Source organism: Hypomesus nipponensis, chromosome 8, assembly GCF_054491055.1.
Source record: "Hypomesus nipponensis isolate SF chromosome 8, ASM5449105v1, whole genome shotgun sequence".
Taxonomy (NCBI): Eukaryota; Metazoa; Chordata; class Actinopteri; order Osmeriformes; family Osmeridae; genus Hypomesus; species Hypomesus nipponensis.
This window is the reverse complement of record NC_140368.1, coordinates 12,112,359-12,131,220: the sequence shown is the minus strand read 5'-3', so window position 1 is coordinate 12,131,220 and position 18,862 is coordinate 12,112,359. Positions and strand designations below refer to the sequence as shown.

Below are 18,862 nucleotides of genomic sequence, written 5' to 3'. Positions count from 1 at the left end.
TCTTCTCTCGTTTCCCTTCCTCCTCTCCCTTTCTCTCCTGTCTCCTCCTTCCCTCTCTCTTGTCCTCCTCTGCTCTCCGCTCCCCTCACTTCCTCTCTCTTCTTCCCCTAGAGAGAATAGGAAGTTTCATGTCAAGCTCTTTCAACCACTTGATGTATGTTCTCATTAAAATATCAAATTCTCTCGTTCTTTATGTCTCTCTTGTTCTCTCTTTTTTTTTCTCCCTCACTTTCTTTCCCCCTCTCTCACTGTGATTCTCTCTCTCTCTCTCTCTCTTCTCTCTCTCTCTCTCTCTCTCTCTCTCTCTCTCTCTCTCTCTCTCTCTCTCTCTCTCTCTTCATTATTGCTTCATTAACACTGTGTATATTAATGCATTTTTCTGCAGTTGAATGAGCATTTGAGAAATACCCCATACAACTGTTTCCACTCATTACCCATGGTTTACACACACACACACACACACGCAAACACCTACACACATTGTTGTAATAAAGAGTGATCCAATTGTGTCAACTGTGCCAAATTTGACAAACAAACTAGATGATTAAAACAAACAGTATTTGGCAGAGACAGGAGCTGATATGGAACATCTAAGCAACAATCCAACATGTGTCATCTCATGTTGACACGTCTGGTGTGTTTGCGTGCGTGTGTGTGTGTGTGTGTGTGTGCTTTGGTCTTCCCCCGTTGTTCACGTCTACATAGAAACACCTCGTCAGTGAGCAGATGGTTGAAGTTATCCAGAATACAGGAAGTTATTTAAAGACATACTTTGATCCTGGCCTGAAACTATCTATTCATATGGACAGCCAACGTTTCTCTTCTCTTCCTCCTTCCCTCTATTCTCTTTCCTCTACCCAACCCTCTCCTCCTGTCCCCTTTTCACTTACTTATTCACTCTCTCCTCTCCTCTACCTAACTCTTTTTCTCTCTCTTCTCTATCGGCAGGAGGGAAGATTCCGGGCTCCTGGTGTACAAGGACCACCTCCCTGTCAGTCAGGTTGCCGTGGGAGACACCAACCGCCCAGGCTCCGAGGCTAAGCTGACAGTCGGGCCGCTGCGTTGCCAAGGAGATGGTGAGCGGACCTCCTCCTATTACCGCGTTCTCTCAGTCCAGCCAATTAGCGGGCTGTAGAGATGCAGCAATCTATCAGCCCAGCCAATATTAGAAATGTTGCGGAAATACTTCAATCTCACAGCCAGAGGGACTGTAGAGATGCAGAAATCTCTCAACCCAGCCAATTGGAGGGCTGCAAAGATGCAGCGATCTATCGGCCCAGCCAATCAGAGGGCTGTAGAGTTGCTGTCGCCAAGTCAGACTCCCTTCCTGAAATCTGAGACAGATCCTGGAGAGGTAATCACAGTCTGACTTTGTTAGAAGTCCTCAATGACGATTAGTGTCTAGTGTTGAAGTCCAAAATTATACTCCTCATCCCTGCTACATCCTTCTACCTTGATTGAACAGGTCTGTGTACGCACTCAGGTTCATTAAGGCCCAGCGAGTGCTCTGGAAGGAAGGAGACTGCAGGAAGTCTGACTGACACCGCGGGGGAGGAGGGGAGGAGAGCGGGGAGGGAAAGTGGGAGGGGGGAGGGAGAGTGGGGGGGGGGGGGGAGAGTGGGAGGCAGGGGGAGGTCTACCGCTGTGCTCAAACTTGTCTTACCGTAGTCCCACTCACAGTATGTATAGATGTGTGTGTGTGTGTGTGTGCATTTGTGACGGGTGTGTGTTTGGGAGGCATATTACAAACTGTGTGTCGGTATGTGTGTGTCTTCCCCTATTAACCCCACAACAAATTAGAGCAGAATTAAAGATGAAGGCCAGATATGGCCCCGGGCAACCAGACATAGAGACATAAAATACATTAAACATGTCTCATTACGACATATTAAACATACATTAACATTTCACATGAGAATAGCCCCAACACTTATGATTGATAGATCTCATAGTCACAATGGAGTTCTGACTGAGTGAGACAGATGATGATGGGAACATTTAAATAGGTTTTCATGGGTAGGTGAGTAACGTCTGTGACAATTGAGGTTTTAATCCTGCAGTGGTTGTTAGTGTGTGTGTATGTGACGCGTGTGTGTGTGTGTGTATACGCATGTACGTGCACGTGTGTGTGTGCGTAGCCACTCCGCTTAATGAAACCCATTAGCAGGGCCAGTTTAACGAGGGCACAGTCACGGACAGACAGAGACAAAACGAATCCCATCTACAGTAGAACTGTACAAAGACCCCGGTCCATTTAAGGGAAGTGAAGGAGACACACGACCGACAGTAGTTCACGGCCATAGAATGTCACATAGAATAAGGACACCCTACGCCAGTCACACCCAGACCAGTCAGTTTTGTCCTCACCCTACAGTAAACAAGCACAGATATCCCTGTGTCTTCACCTGGACCTTCAACATGCCAAAGTGTTCCAGAGAAACCATCTCTGAGTTCCCTGCTGCTGACAAACGTGCGACGAGCTGGAAGGGAACGGCCCGGCTGGCCCGGCTGCTGCTAGTTCAACTACTTCCTGTAGTTCCTGTAATTGCATTAGTTACTGTTGCCATGCAATAGTTACTGTAGTTACTGTAATGACTCTGGTTAACTCAAGTTATTAGAGTTACTCTTGTTACTGTAGTTGTTCGAGTCGTTTCAGCTACTCTTGTTACTCTAGTTACACAAGTCACCAAAGTTACTGTTTTTTGTGTAGTTGTTGTAGTTACAGTACTTACTATAGTTGCTGAAATGACTAGTATATACTGGAGTCGTTGTAATTACTGGAGTTGCTGCAGTTACTGAAGTTACTCGATTTATGTTTTTGTAGTTACTGTAGCACAGGGTTTAATGTCATCCTTGTACCATAGTTCAGTCAAGACCATTTATTGATCACCATCGACATGGATATGTTGGACTTTGGCAGAGTGGCTTTATCTTGGGGAAGCACTCCCTGCCTCTAACATTAGCAGCAACATACATGCAAATAGAGTAGATATCCGAGATATAAAATATCAATAAATAAGATGGGGGAGGGTGGCAGCAGCACAATGATACAACAGCCTCGGGTGGGTGTACACGTAGCCGTGCTGTATTTACACTGCCGTCTTATTGATTTACATGTAGTCATTTAGCAGACGCTCTTATCCAGAGCGACTTACAGTAATTACAGGGACATTCCCCCCATTGTGAGGCAAGTAGGGTGAAGTGCCTTGTCCAAGGACACAACGTCATTTGGCCCGGCTGGGAATCAAACTGGCGTCTGTCAGATTACCAGCCCGATTCCCTCACCGTTCAGCCACCTGACTCCCTAATCTCCATTGATCACGGACCTATGGGAGTGATGTAACAGAAGTGAACTAGGCTTCGCTCATTTACTGGACCTGCTGTACAGTTGCGGTAGTTTTCTGTCTCTCTCCTGTCACTGGCCCTCTCTGTTGCTGTCTATCTCTGTTCCTCTCTCTGAACCTCTCTCTCTCTCTCTCTCTCTCTCTCTCTCTCTCTCTCTCTCTCTCTCTCTCTCTCTCTCTCTCTCTCTCTCTCTCTCTCTCTCTCTCCCTCCCTCTATCTCGCTCCAAGGTTTGCTCCAAGGTTAAGTGACGTTATTGATGGGCGAGACAGTGCTGTTTGTCACAATATGCGTGTCACTGTTTGTGCCTGTGTGTACGTGTGTGTGCGTGTGTGTGTGCGCGCGTGTTTGTTACTGTAATGGCTAGAGACACAGCAGTCAGTCATCCTCACCATGTGCTAACGACGGCCCATAATCCATCTGGACATGCAGGGAACAGGAAGCATCCACGATGCCTCCTGCTTTGCCCTCAGCCATGACAGTTAGGTCTGGGTCAGGGTTAGTGTGTGTGTGGGCTTGTGTGTGGGCTTCTTTGTGTGTGTCTATGCATGTGTGTGTGTGTGTGTGTACATGTGTGTGCGCTGCAGGGCCCTGTAGGACATCACACTACATACCTCACTGGACCCTTTAAATTGACATATTTTGTAGCAAACGGTTCAATCCCATCGTCTGTCCTAGTAGGTAGGTGGGCTGGACGGCTTACAAAAGAACCAAAGGAATTCTAAAATGCCAGAGCTTTTAGACATTTCTAAGAGCATTTAGGTTTGTATGAACATCCATTTGAACTCTATCAATAGCCTTTCAACCTCCCCTGACATACAGTAACCTCTAACTGTGTGTATGTGTGTACATGTGTGTGCATGCCTTAGTACATGTATTTGTCTGTATGTGTGTACGTGTATAGATTACATATAAACATGTATATATATATATAGTATTTTTTACTGTATCTACATCTATTCACATTGTTACCAAACACCAGAGCCTGTACTTCATGTGTATGCATATACACCACGCTAACTTCAAATAACCCAATTACAAACACTCTCAGTGGATGGGATGGCCCTGCGTGTGTGTGTGTGTGTGTGTGAGAGAGAGAGAGAGAGAGAGAGAGAGAGAGAGAGAGAGAGAGAGAGAGAGAGAGAGAGAGAGAGAGAGAGAGAGAGAGAGAGAGAGAGAGAGAGAGAGAGAGAGAGAGAGAGAGAGAGTGAGAGAGAGAGAGACAGGGGTTGTGTTTCATGTCATCAGTGATTGTGTGGGTGGGTGGATGTGTGTGTGGCTGTTATCTGCCCTCTGCTCTAAGACAGGATGTGATGCAGAAGGAGGAGCCCAACTCTGTCACTGGGGAGGGCTTATCACACTTTACCAGGATCCACAGTTCACACACACACACACACACAGTCTTTAGTTTTTAGAGACATCACAGAAACCTCATATAGTAAAGTAAATATCTCTCTGTCCTCTCCGTCTCCATACCTCCCCCTCCCTCCCCCCTCCCTCCCTGCCCCCCCCTCTCACTCCTGTCTCCTGTCATCCATCCCCCCCTTCCTTCTCCCACCTCCCCTCCCCTCTCCCTCCATCCCGCCCCTCCCTCTCTCCCTCCCTCTCTCCCTCCCTCTCTCCCCCAGGTAACTACTGGAACGCGGCCTCCTTCACCACGCCGTCCTCCTACCTCCACTTTCCCACCTTCCATGGAGAGACCAGCGCTGATATCTCCTTCTACTTCAAGACGTCCGCTCCCTACGGAGTCTTCCTGGAGAACCTGGGGAACACCGACTTCATACGCCTGGAGCTCCGATGTAAGACACTCGCTGTGTGTGTGGAGGGCGCGGGGGGCTGTGTGTGTATGTGTGTGTGTGTGTGTGTGGAGGGTGTGTGTGTGTGTGCTTCCTTCTGTCGTTGGCCCAATTGTTTCCTTCAGTCCTCTCCTGCCTTGTTTTACTCAACCTCTCTTTCTCACCCTCGCTTCGGCTGTCGGTTCAATTGTAGTCTGTATTGACACATCCTTATAGACGCACACACACACACACACGCACACACACACACACACACACACACACACACACACATACTTACACCCCCCTTTCTCTATTTTCTTTCTTTCCCACAATGCGTTCTCTCCAGCACTTTGTGTGAAACACTCTCTCAGGAGAATACGGTTTAAAACTGGAACTGTAATTATGTTTCACATAAACGTCTGTTTACCCGAAACACCCGTACTTAGAGTAACCACCACCACCAGCACAGCAGAAGAATGACAAACGACAAAGGGACCACGAGTACACACACACACACACACACACGCAAGCGCAAACACATGCACCGATCATCTCGAAATTATATTTTCTGATATTTCTGTCTCGTTTTTTTTTCTTCTCGTTTTCTCCCACTTTTTGTTTTCTCACACTTTGTCTCTCTCTCTCTCTAGGTCTTTCTCTCTGTCTCTCAATCCCTCCCCCCCTTTCTCTCTCTCTCTCTCCCTCTCCCTCTCCCTCTCTCTCGGTATTTGCAAACAGTGAAACACCAGATGACTAACCCTGCGTGTCCCCAAATAAACTGAGAATTAGAGGAAGACAGTGAGATGTGCTCCCCCTGTGAGGCTTCCTGCTCCTTATCTCTCAGAGGCTTATCCCAAACACACACACACACACACACACACATACAAACACGCACGCAAACACACACAATCACGCAGGCAGGCACACACACGCGTACTCTCACAAACGCACAAAGTCGTGCGCGCATATACACACACTCTCACACATATACATCATTCCTATAAAAAAGGGCCCAATCCTCGATGACTCCCTATCATATTCCCATACAAGCAGCTTAGGCAACTGCAGACTCCCGCATTATTGGAATCCCCCCCTCCACACACAGACACACACACACACACACACAATTACGGCATTACCATAGAGCAGTTTTTTTCGGTGACTAAAGCGGTCTTTTCCAAACTTTGTTTCTCAACTTCTCCAGCGTTTCTGGAGGGTGTTCAGATGATTGACGCGTCGTGCGTCGCGCTTCGGGAGCTCCGCGCTCCGACGACGCCAATTAAGGTCGTAACGGCCACGCGGACCCGTTCACAAAGGCGACGCTAAATCCACGGGATTGGATTGGAACGGTGGTTCTGCACGGCGATTGGGCGGATTGGGCGGGCAGAGCTGTCAGCGAGATGACGGATGGTGAAATTACGTTTGATCAGATTCAAAGACTTTGCTCTCACAGGGAGAGATTCAGTTGGCAAAAAAGCGCAGACGCACACACGCGGTCACGCACGCACCAAGTCCGACACACACACACACCTTTCATTTTCGGGCTGTGCACATGTGCGTAAGTGAGGGCAGCGCTCACACACACACACACACAGGTGCTCCGGAAGAATCTCTGGAAGAATGTGAAGAGTTTGTCGGTGGGTCGGTGTGTGATTATGAACTGTTTTTGAGGGCCATTCTTTCATGGTAGAGTCTTTCTGACGTGCATTTTACATGTGTGTGTGTGTGTGTGTCCCATTGATTTCCCCCCTTCGCTCTGTAATCTCCACTGCCTGTTTTTCTGCCTGCTCCCTGCAGTTTAAACCACACACACTCTCACACACACAATTCCACACTCTCTTTCTCAAAAACACATGAATACGGTCCTTACTACACCCACACACACACACACACACACATGCACAAATGTGGACACACAACACAGACTTGCGCACACATAAGAGCACATTACGAGAGCCCTTCTCCTCCGGTTGTGATGTGGAGCACCGCCCCCTGTTGGTGATCGCTGGGACACAAAGCTATAACAAACAAAACAACAAGCTGTAGATACCTCACTGTCCAGAACAGGCCCAACCCATCAATGTACCCAGATGTAGAACACATAGGACTGGCCATCGGTGTTCTGCTGTGGGCGAACGTTCGTTCAGTACTCTCTCCTGTCGCCTCTCCCCCCGCCCTCCCCCATCTCTCCTTCAGAGTCCACGTGTTTGAATATTCATGTTTATTTCTGAGGCATGGCGGCGTTTTAATTTCGTCGGAGGAGAAATAATGGAGTACTCGTTCTCTTGCTTATGTTTTATACACTCTCCCTGTCTTCGGAGACGGGATGGTGTGTGTATGTGTGGTACAGTACGTGTGTGTGGCGCGCCGCGCGCGACTGTGTGTCTTCCAGTCCTTCGCGGGGTTTTAAATGCTTGCCCGCCCTCCCAGAGTTGGACTCTGTCCCAATCGAGATCCGCCTCTAATCGCTCTGCGTTTGTTCTGCTACTTCCACATCCGGCCCGTGTTTGCAGACTCATCTCCCGGCTAAACGGAACCGAGCGGTTCCCAGGTGGAGAGGAGGGAGGGAGGGAGGGATAACACGCAGGGAGGCGGTACAGTCTGGAGAGAGGAGAGAGGGAGGGGAGGATAGCCCCCAGGGAGTCGACCGCCGAGGGGACAGGAGAGGCCGAGCTGACCAGAGCAACCTGTGGATCGTTCTAGAGAGCCCAGCGCTCCACGGCTGAGACAACAGCACGACAACACAACATCAGGTCAAAAGACAGGCCTTTGACAAGCCACGTGACAGAGGGCTTCACCCAAGCCCACAGACAAGCACACGTAACCGACCTGAACCCTCGGAGGAGACAGGGAAAACCTCTCCACTGAACAACACGACGACCTCACAACACAACATCATGTCTACACGGTAACGTAGCAACATCACTTTAAAACCAGATGACGTCGCCACACACCGATAATGTGTTTATGTGCTGACTCGCGGTTTAGCTTGAACTGTTCAGACATGAAGTCGTTTGAAAACAAAGAACGTTTTCAAGCTTCTGGATGGCGCAAGATTACACTGTATTTTCACGCAAAAGTCAGAATTATGCAAATTTCGTTTTTGTTCATATTTCAGTTTTTTTTAAAGAAGATTTGGGATTATCCATTTCAGCCATGCGACTGCAAACTCCTGTAGACAAAATAGAGGATTTCAGCCTGGTCACTCTCTCACCCCCTCGGCCCTTCACCCCCTCATCCTCTCGCCCAGTTCACCTCTCACTCCCTCGCTTTCCCCCAACTCACCCCTTTGTATACATCTTCACATATACACACACGAACAGACACGCTCACACGTTCAGACACACGCACACACACACGTTTGCTGTCTGTAATCAGGGTGTTGATTGATAGGTGGGGTCAGGCAGGCAGGTGGTGGGGCAGCGGTGAGAGGGACACACACACACACACTCGCACACACACCCTCCAACAGGAACATCTGGACCGAGCAGGTGGCGGGGTCTCACACACTGACCTGAATTCATCACACACACACACACACTGGCACACAAGGGCACACACACACCATTCACACACTCACAACGAAAACAAATTCACACACGTGCACAGGTGCACACACACACACATAGGTAGTGTTACTTTGAAGGAACATTTAACATGAAAGATGGAGAGTGCCCCCTGTTGGAAGGTGCCGGAAAGTGTGTGTGTGTGTGTGTGTATGCGTGTGTGTGTGTGTGTGTGAGTAGTGTGCGTGTGAATCTGACACTCATGGCTATGCATTCAAGCCAGTCATTATATGAACAACCTCATTTAAATTCTAATAGCACTTGGTGACACTTAGCCTTCAAGTGACAAGTCTAAGATCTCTACCCTGTTCTGAGGGCTGCCTTTGTCTAGACATGAGTCACACACACACACACACACCTACCCGAGCATACACTAGCACAGTGGTTTTCAATCCTGGTCCTTGGGACCCCCTGTCCTGCATGTTTTAGATATGTCCCTGCTCCAACACACCTGATTCAAATACATGGGCCTGATAACGACCCATTCATTTGAATCAGGTGTGTTTGAGGAGGGAAACGTCTAAAACATGCAGGGCAGGGGGTCCCGAGGACCAGGACTGAGAACCACTGCACTAGCACACAGTAGCACACAAACACCTTACCACTCAGTAGCACACACACAAGTGCACACACAGTCACACTTCCCCTAGCATACACTAGCACACAGTAACACACACACACACACACACACGCTTAACCACACAGGTAACCTAACCCCAGCCAAGCACGCAAACACACACTCACGTTTCATAGTGCATTTACAGACCAATGACGGGGGAAGACATTTCAGCCCATGCATCAACAACCGTGTTGTCCTCAGTCTGGATGGATGGGTTTCTATGGAGCAGTCAAACACAGCACAGCTGAAATCTATAGAATCCATGAACAGACAGACAAGCCGTCTGACTGGAGCTTAAAGATGATTCTTGCAATGCTGACAACCGCAAAATAATGAGTTGCGAATTTGACCAGAAGCAGTCGAGATGTTCACAAACCTGACTAAAAAGCAAGTTGTTCAAAAGTCGTTCGAAAAGTTTGAGTTTGTTTTGAAGTTAAGCTGAGAGTTTTAATGAATTTCTTCATTATTCTATTGGAAGAAAGAGCTCTTTATCTTAGTTCTCTTCAACAGGCTTTTCATTAGCAAGATATAGTGAACTCTGTATAATTGTTTGACGTAAAAACACTTTATGTCTCTCTTTTTTTCTCCTTTTCTGTCTGTGCTCTTACTTTTTCTCCTTCTCTCTCCATCTCTCGTATTACTCTTTTGCTCACTCCTTCTCTTCTTTTCTTCCTTCTCTCTCCTCTCTCTCATCCTCATCTCTCTCTCTCTCTCTCTCTCTCTCTCTCTCTCTCTCTCTCTCTCTCTCTCTCTCTCTCTCTCTCTCACTCTCTCTTATTCTGTCTCCAAACCTTTCTCTTCCAATCCCCCGCTCTCTCTCTTCTCCTCACCCCATCTCTCCCCCCTCTTTCTCCCCCCCCCCCCCTCCCGGTTCTCTCTCTAGCACCTTCCGTGGTCTCCTTCTCCTTCGACGTCGGGAACGGACCCGTGGAGCTGACCGTGCGTTCGGCCACACCCCTGAACGATGACCAATGGCATCGCGTGATGGCAGAGAGGAACGTGAAGGAGGCGGTACTCCAGCTGGATCTGACCTATCGGGAGTCTCGGCCTGCACCTCAACAGGGACACACCCGACTGGAGCTGTTCAGCCAGCTCTACGTCGGTAAGACACACACACACAGACTCCCCAGACAGACATAAAAACACAGACGTGCTTACACCCTATTTCACACACACGCGAACACACACACACACACACAGGTTGCGTCTATTATCGCTCAGCGATGGAAGGAAGGCCCGTCACCTCCCACCGAGTGCGGCGCCACCTGGAGGAAACTCCGTGTGTCGTCCTCCCCACACAGCCCCCCCCCCCCCCCCCCCGAGTCTCCGTCAGACTGAGGGGAGAGACAGCAGTCCTTAATCTCCCCCCCCCCCCCAAACCCACCCCCCAGTCCGTTTACTGCTGCCACTCCATATCAAGTCCAGAATGAAACTGGGCTTTTTCTAAGCAGGGTGGAAGGGGGAGGGGGGCAGGGGGGGGGGGAGCTGGGGGAAGGAGGCACTGGGGGGAAAGTGCTGAGCTTGGACCCAAGTTGTTCCACGAGTGAAAAGTTCTGCCCGGTCGAGTCTGCGTTGATATTCCAGTCAGACCCTCTGGGGTGTGAGAGAGCGCTGTCGTTTTGACTGGCAGCGCTCTCATTCCCCAGTCTGGCCCTGAAGGAGGAAGCCAGAGTCAAATGAAATTGAATTCAAAAGCATATGAAGGAAATGGGTGCAGGTCTTGCATAGACAGAGCCCAGAGCGAAGGGCCTGGTGATTATGGCAGGGGAATGTTAACTACGAGACTGTGTGTGTGTGTGTGTGTCTGTGTTTATATGTATTGTGTTTCCCATTGCAAGCAGAAATGTGATGGAACTCCAGCTCCTGTGTATATAACAGCACATCGCTGACCTCATCTCAATTGATAATCTAATGTGTCAATGAGTATGACCTCATACTGACCAGAGCTTTACAGGAAATGTCTGGATTTTCTTACATACATGTTCTACATACATGTTTTCCTCTTGTGTAACATGGTTTTATTTACTGTGTGGATGCCACTCATGATTTGACATTGTGCATGTATTGAATATTGATTTCTCGTCCGTCACATTTGATCTCCATGGTCTGTGTTCTGCACGTGTTTCTGCATGTGTGCCCTGGGCCTTGCTCATGGCCCTGCTCTGTGTTCCACGCATCTCCGCATGCCTGCCTGCTCTCCACCAGGGAAACCTGCCTCCCTTACCTGCCAGGACAGTAGGTACCATTTGTGTCTATTGAACCCAGACAGACAGACAGACAGACAGATCAGACAGACAGACAGACAGACAGACAGACAGACAGACAGACAGATCAGACAGATCAGACAGACAGACAGACAGATCAGACAGACAGACAGACAGACAGATCAGACAGACAGACAGACAGAGAATCAGATAGGACTGAGTTCATTGCTTGTGCTTTGGATCTGGACAGGCCATACACTGGCGTGTGGTTTGTGTGTGTGTGTGTGTGGTGTGTGTGTGTGTGTGTGGTGTGTGTGTGTGGTGTGTCTGATAAAGAGATAGAGAGAGAAGAAAGAAGCCCAGCCTCTCCTAATGAATGTAATATGTCTGCCCATTAAACTATTGTTACTGAATAATACACCATTCAGAGACAGACAGGGAAGAGGGCCAAGAGTGTGACTCAGCGACACACACACAGCGACACACACACGCGCGCACACACACGCAAACGCACACAGTCTCCCCCTCTTGCTCTTCAGCTCCTTCCCCAACCTCTCTCTTGCTGTCTGTCGCTCCTTTTTTCTCCCTTTCTCTTGCTGTCTCTCTCTCACTCTCTCTCTCTCCCTTGCTGTCTTTCTAACACACTCGCAATTCAATATGCTTTATTGGCATGAATGTTCAGGTTAAACATTGTTGCCAAAGCAGTCCACAGTGAAGGGACTACACTTTCCCTCGCCATCATTTCCTCTTCCTCTCTCTCTCTCTCTCTGTCTCTCTCTCTCTCTCTCTCTCTCTCTCTCTCTCTCTCTCTCTCTCTCTCTCTCTGTCCCCCCGCCCTTCCTGTCTTTCTGCCCCCCCCCTATTTCTCTCCCTCTCCCTATCTGCAGCACCAGTGTTGGCTGAGCAGGGTTGTGTGTCTGGTGTCAGGTGTGGTCCAGCCTCTCTGTGCTCCTTCCACACACTGATTAAGACCTGACTAATCAACACAATCAATGATGTAATTGGTCAATTAGGTGCCGGGGAAGTAGCATAGACAGTCGTGAGACTGGGAATTGGTGTGTGTTGGTGCGTGTGCTTGTGTGTGTGCGTGTGTTAGTGTGTGTGCAAGGTCAGTTGGTTCTTTTAGTGGACATCTCTCTGGTATTAAAGAGTCCTAATTGAGAAGTTTGAATAAGTAATACACCCCTAGGTAGTTGTTAATACGTGTGTGTGTGTGTGTGTGCACATGCGAGTGTGTGTGTGTCCTCAAGATGCTCACCTCTGTTATTCACCATTAGCAAATCATTACCACCATTTAGGCATGCAGTAATCATCATGCACTGGCCCAGTGGCCTGTGTGTGTGCGTGTGTGTATGTGAGTGTGAGCGTGTGTGTTTGTACTTCCATGGGTCTTTATGTACACATTAATCCTTTGTAGTTCCCTGCCTTGTCCAAGGTAATGGTCAGTTAGCCTGTAATGATGCCGGCTGCACATTGTCGTGGCCATTTTAGAACAATGACTATTGACACCTGAAGGCTAAGCATTAATGAGTCTCTTAAATCAGTGTTTTAGTGTGTGAGTGTGAGTGTGTGAGTGTGTGTGAGAGAGGGAAATACTGTGTGTGTGTGTGTTACGTCTTGCAGCAGCCTGACACTGTGTGTGGGACAGCTGAGATGGAGAGAGATTCTAAACTCAATGACAACAGGATCTCTCTCTCTCTCTCTCTCTCTCTCTCTCTCTCTCTCTCTCTCTCTCTCTCTCTCTCTCTCTCTCTCTCTCTCTCTCTCTCTCTCTCTCTCTCCCTCCCGCCCCTCATCTCGCACTCCCTCACCCTCCTCTGCCCCTCTCCAACCCCCTCTGTCTTCACAACCCCTCCCTCCTCCTCTCACCCTTTCCCCTCTTCTCTAACCTCCCCCCCCCCCGTCCTCCCCAGGTGCGGCGGGCGGGCAGCGGGGCTTCCTGGGCTGCATCCGCTCGCTGCGGATGAACGGCGTGACCCTGGACCTGGAGGAGCGCGCCCAGGTGACGCCGGGCGTGCGTCCGGGCTGCCAGGGCCACTGCGCCAGCTACGCCCAGTACTGCAGGCACGGCGGCCGCTGCGTGGAGAAGTACAACGGCTACTCCTGCGACTGCTCCTCCAGCGCCTACGACGGACCCTTCTGCAGCCAGGGTGAGGAGACGCGGGGGGGGAAGGATGCAGCCAGGGTTAGGAGACGCCGGGGGGGGGGGGGGGACGCGGCCGGGGGGTGAGGGGGTAGACACATCCCCAACTGGCCCCGAGGGTGTGAAGTGTATCAAGTGGCGGTAGATCCCCTTCGTTTGTTCGCATCGGTCGCAACGGCGGTTCATGAGGATTCCGTTCATGACGGAGAATGCGCGCGCACGCGCACTCAATCGCACACGCGCACGCGGTCACGCCGATATCCACGCGCGCCTTCGCCACACCCTCCTGCTCGCTTGCACGCACACAGACGCACACACCACACACGCGTTCAACTCTGGAGAGCTCTGGAGAAGGTCCAGTAGCTCATGGCGAGAGAGAGAGAGAGAGAGACAAGCCTGGACAGGAGCTCCAGAAGTGTCTCCCTGAGTTTCCCTGGATGTGGCAGGCTGGTGTAGGACTTCCAGAGTGTTCCAGAGTGGATGCTGGCGCGGTAAAGCGGGCTGCATGTAAAGTTAACTTCTCATCTCTCTCTCCAGAAACCCCGCCCCCCCCTGTTGTTGGATGCTGTGTTTCCACTGTCAGTAGGACAGACACAACGTTGATCTGTGTGACACATGAATTCATTTGTTTTCAAAATTCGAGCAGTGTTTTCTAAACCAGGCAGGGGGTGATGAGATGAGTGGAAGGAGTCTTATGCGTGTGTGTGTATGTGACTGTGTGTGTGCGTGTGTGTGTGTGACAGTGTGTGTGTGTGCGTGTGTGTGTATCAGAGAGAGGGCTGAGGTTGGTGACAGACGATGAGAATATGCTAATGACCTTCAAAGACATGAAAGTACTTCCTCGGAATACTGTCAAGACCTCTATCAAACACTGCAGGGCCAACAGTGTGCTTCTCAGTGTGTGTGTGTGTGTGTGTGTGTGTGTGTCCCAGAGCCCTGTCACTTCCCCAGTGGACCTCCTCTCCCCCTCTCTGTTCTTTCTTCTCTCTCCTCTCTTCCCCTTTTCATCCTCTCCTGCCCTCTCCTTCCTCTCCTCCTCTCTCCTGTCCTCTCCTCTCCTGTCCTCTCCTTCCTCTCCTCCTCTCTCCTGTCCTCTCCTGTCCTCTCCTTCCTCTCCTCCTCTCTCCTGTCCTCTCCTGTCCTCTCCTTCCTCTTCTCCTCTCTCCTGTCCTCTCCTTCCTCTCCTCCTCTCTCTCCTGTCCTCTCCTGTCCTCTCCTTCCTCTCCTCCTTTCTCCTGTCCTCTCCTTCCTCCTTCTCCCCTCTCCTGTCCTCCTCATTGTTCTCCTCCTCTGCTCTCCCCTCCTCTCCTCTTCTGTCCTCTCTTCTCCTCTATGAAACATGCATGAAGGCAGCCATAATTGCGTTGTGTATTTCCATTGTATCCATATTTACACCTGGCTCTGGGGACAATGGCATTATTACCATCTCTCCTTCCTTTGCTCTCTGGGCCCTGGGGTCACACACACACACACACACACACACACTCAGACAAGTACCCACACTCAGACACACACACGTACACACGCTTTCATGCAGACACACAGACAAGCGCACACAGAGACACGCGCGCGCGTACTCACACACGCACGCAGACACGCGCACACATACAGGCTCACACAAGCACAAGCCATAAGGGAGACTGTTCAGATCCCCATGATCCTTTGCGCCCGACAACAGCTGTGTTTGGGATGAGGGTGTCAGATGGCAAAGTTTTCCCTCTGGTGGCGTGTGCGTGTGCGTGCATGTGTTTGAGGAAAGTTACACTCTCAAAACGGGTTTCTTTTGTTGTGTGTTGTGTTGAGCTTTGTCAGCGACAGGATGAGGGGTAGCGTGTTGCGTGTCATCCGGTTGCTTCACACACACGCCTCAGCCCACAGAGGAACACAGAAGCCATGGTCTATGAGCTCGACACTCTCGTGTGACCCTTCCCCTCCAACCTCCAAATACACACACACACACACACACAAACGCACACTTACGTTTATGCATTTAGCGACGCTTTTATCCAAAGCGACTTCGAAGAGAGAGCTTTACAAAAGAGCATAGGTCACCGATCATAACAACGAGGTAGCCCCAAACATTGCAAGCAGCCAAAACATGAAGCCGAAACATGAAGCATACATTGTGAAAAACCAAATAAGGGAAGAACCATATAAAAGCATGCAATTAAACAAGTTACAATTAAACAACATGAAACTCAAAAAGTGCAAGTACAATTAAACACTTGTTCAAGCTCGCACAAGCACACACCCTCCCTCGCACACAGGCGCACTCGATCACACGCACTCACTCAAGTGCGTACACGCTCAGTCTCACACACACAAACTCAGACGTATACTCTCACACACACACACACACACACACACACTTTACAGAATTTATGCAGAAATGGATTTGCAGCAAAACCCTTGACAGGTTAAATTGCTCTTCCAACCATTACCACAAATTCCCCCTCTCAAAACTGCACACTGTATTCTCTTGATAACTGGCCTTTCCTGCACACACACACACATCAAAATATCCCTTGGCTAACTGCTATTTACCAACCCCCTCCGGGGTCAGCCCCCCTACCTCACCCCCCTACCTCGGCCCCCTGCTGTGCCAGGCACCTCTTGCATAAAACACCCAGTCTTCCCTACACAGAAGTCCCCAAATCTCAAACATCCCTTGGTGTCTCATCATTTCAGTCTGCTGCAGCGATCGACTGCGCACGACTACAGTCCCTGAAGCTGGAAACATGAATCACCGTATGAGCCGTTCCTCGCAGATGAAGAATGCTTTCATACTAACGACATTCTTGCCCGTCTGGGAATTTGGAGAGGAGAACCGTGTTCTTTTCTCGTTGTTACTCCTTGAGTGTGGGTCTTTAGGTCTGTGTTCATCGTTGTGCTGTCAGGATGTTCGTTTCGTGTGTTTTACCCCGCAGACCTTTGGCCCCCTTTGTGCTCGAGTGACTTTCGTCACTTGCCAGGCTGCATTTGTAAAGAATGGTTTGTTCTTACTGACTTTCCTGGTTACATAAAGGTAAAACAAACAAACGCTCACTCTAGACACTGAGACTCCCACCATCACACACGCAAACAGTCACACGCACACATTTTGTTATTACCTCCAATGATTTCCCCTGCCTCTTTTTCTTCCATCTAATGTCTAATGTGTGGCATGGCTTGCTACACATCTGAACACACACAAGCAGACCCGCACACACACACACAGAGACACACACACGTTATGGAGGGACTCTCATGCTCGATAAAGAAAATCAATATCTATTCTGGAATGGCTGGAATTTTCCATCAGCTGATCTAATTTACTAGTGAACAATGGTTTATATCAGACGCTGGAACAATTTAACACCTGCCACATTATAACCCCTGGACTGATTCATTTGTGTGTGTCTGCGTGTGTGTGTGTGTGTGTGTGCGTGTGGATGTGTGTGTGGTCTATCCCTGCTCAGAGGTGGGAGGCTTCTTCGAGGCGGGAACTCTGATTCGATACAACTTCCTGCCCGGAGCAGCAGCAGCCAATAAGGACGGCAGGATGGCGGTACAGCCTCCGACCCCACAGGAAGTGAACCTGACAACAGAGGAAGTGGCGTTCAGCTTCAGCACGTCGAGCTCTCCGGCCATCCTGCTGTACGTGAGCACCAAGACCGAGGACTACCTGGCCATCGTACTACGACAGAACGGTGAGACACACACGCGCATACAGAAACACACACACACATTCACACATTAGAGCTCCCCATATTCCACACTCAAATACACACAATCTCTCTCCCACACACATAAACACCCCCAAACACCTACTCACACACACACACATAAGCACCAACTCTCGCACACACCCACAGACAAATACACTCACACACAAACAGCTCCTCACACACACACACACACACACACACACACAGCCTAGCCCTGTGCTGTGGGTCCCCAGGTGTTCTGCAGGTGAGGTACCAGTTGGGAGGGCCGGAGGAGCCCTTCTCTGTGGACGTGGACCAGAGGAACCTGGCTAACGGTCAGCCCCACAGCATCAACATGACCAGGGTCAACAGGACCATCACCGTTCAGGTACACACGCACACACGCACGAGTTGCGTTCAAAGGCCGGTGGAAGATTCTTCAGTCCTCCCGTCATGTTCTCCCTCCGCCACACGGGTAAATGGTTGCCCAGGGTCGTCTGGTGCTTTGACATGTTTCAGCCACTAGGGAGAGACAAACCTGAACCTTCGAAAAGTCCGACGGTTTAATTTGATGAATAAGGAAAACGCGTCTTAAAACAAACATGCGGTGTAAAACAAACATCCTTTTTGATGTTTGTTATATGCGTGTGTTAAAATCTGCATCCCTCTGTTTCTCTGTCTCCGTCTCTCTCTCTCTCTCTCTCTCTGTCTCTATGTCTCTCTCTCTCTGTCTCTCTCTATGTATCTATGTCTCTCTCTATCTCTCTTTATCAGTTGGACCACTACCCTCCAGTCAGCTACTCCCTCCCTGAATCTTCAGACACAGAGATGAACCTGGTCAAGACTCTCTTCCTGGGCAGAGTGTTTGGTGAGGTTCCCTGTTCTTTGATCTTCATAGCGCAGCCCCCTTGGTACAGGAAGTCTCCCATGGCTGCACACAGGAATGCAGGGGAGGACTGTGTCCACTGGAGGGCGACGGAGGTGTCGTGTGAAAGCAGAGCTTTGGACAAAACTGTGGACAGAATTCTAATGAGGTCACAAAATCATCACTCCATATCTTTTTCTCGTCAGTGCAAGGCCACACACACACAAGGCCACACACACACAAGCACGCACACACACACGCGCTCACACGATGTCATTGACTCTGGGCACATCAATTATAATCACCACCAAATAGAATATACTTATTTCGCCTTTTTTAGATAATTGTGATCAATTGTTAGTTAGTGAATTGATAGTCAGCGAATATGTTTGCTAATTACATCGATCCATATTCATGAGAAACCTCTCTAGGATAATGGAATTGATTCATTATAATGTGCTTTGGTGTGTCTCATCATAAGATGATGAATGTCTTTGTCAAGTCCAAGATCAGGTCAGGCCCAGTCATGGTGAAAGGCAGCATGGTTCCATTGACAGTCCGTTGACATTGTAGGGGAATAGCTAGAGGAATAGCTCAGTGGTCAGAGCATTTGGCTGCGGTTTAAGAGGTCGCAAGAGGTTCAAATGCCCCCTGTATG

At 49.6% G+C, this 18,862-nt stretch overlaps 1 protein-coding gene across 1 annotated transcript in view; it reads left to right on the top strand.

The window, feature by feature from the left end:
• The window catches only part of LOC146275206 (contactin-associated protein-like 2), a 165,466-nt gene that overhangs the window by 140,484 nt on the left and 6,120 nt on the right, over positions 1 to 18,862 (top strand). The window contains exons 17-24 of the mRNA XM_084702688.1: positions 949 to 1,076; positions 4,972 to 5,142; positions 10,190 to 10,408; positions 11,512 to 11,541; positions 13,424 to 13,660; positions 17,112 to 17,342; positions 17,594 to 17,727; positions 18,114 to 18,207. Of these exons, the coding sequence (XP_084558814.1) occupies positions 949 to 1,076; positions 4,972 to 5,142; positions 10,190 to 10,408; positions 11,512 to 11,541; positions 13,424 to 13,660; positions 17,112 to 17,342; positions 17,594 to 17,727; positions 18,114 to 18,207 (1,244 nt within the window). The remainder of the gene's footprint in view (positions 1 to 948; positions 1,077 to 4,971; positions 5,143 to 10,189; positions 10,409 to 11,511; positions 11,542 to 13,423; positions 13,661 to 17,111; positions 17,343 to 17,593; positions 17,728 to 18,113; positions 18,208 to 18,862) is intronic.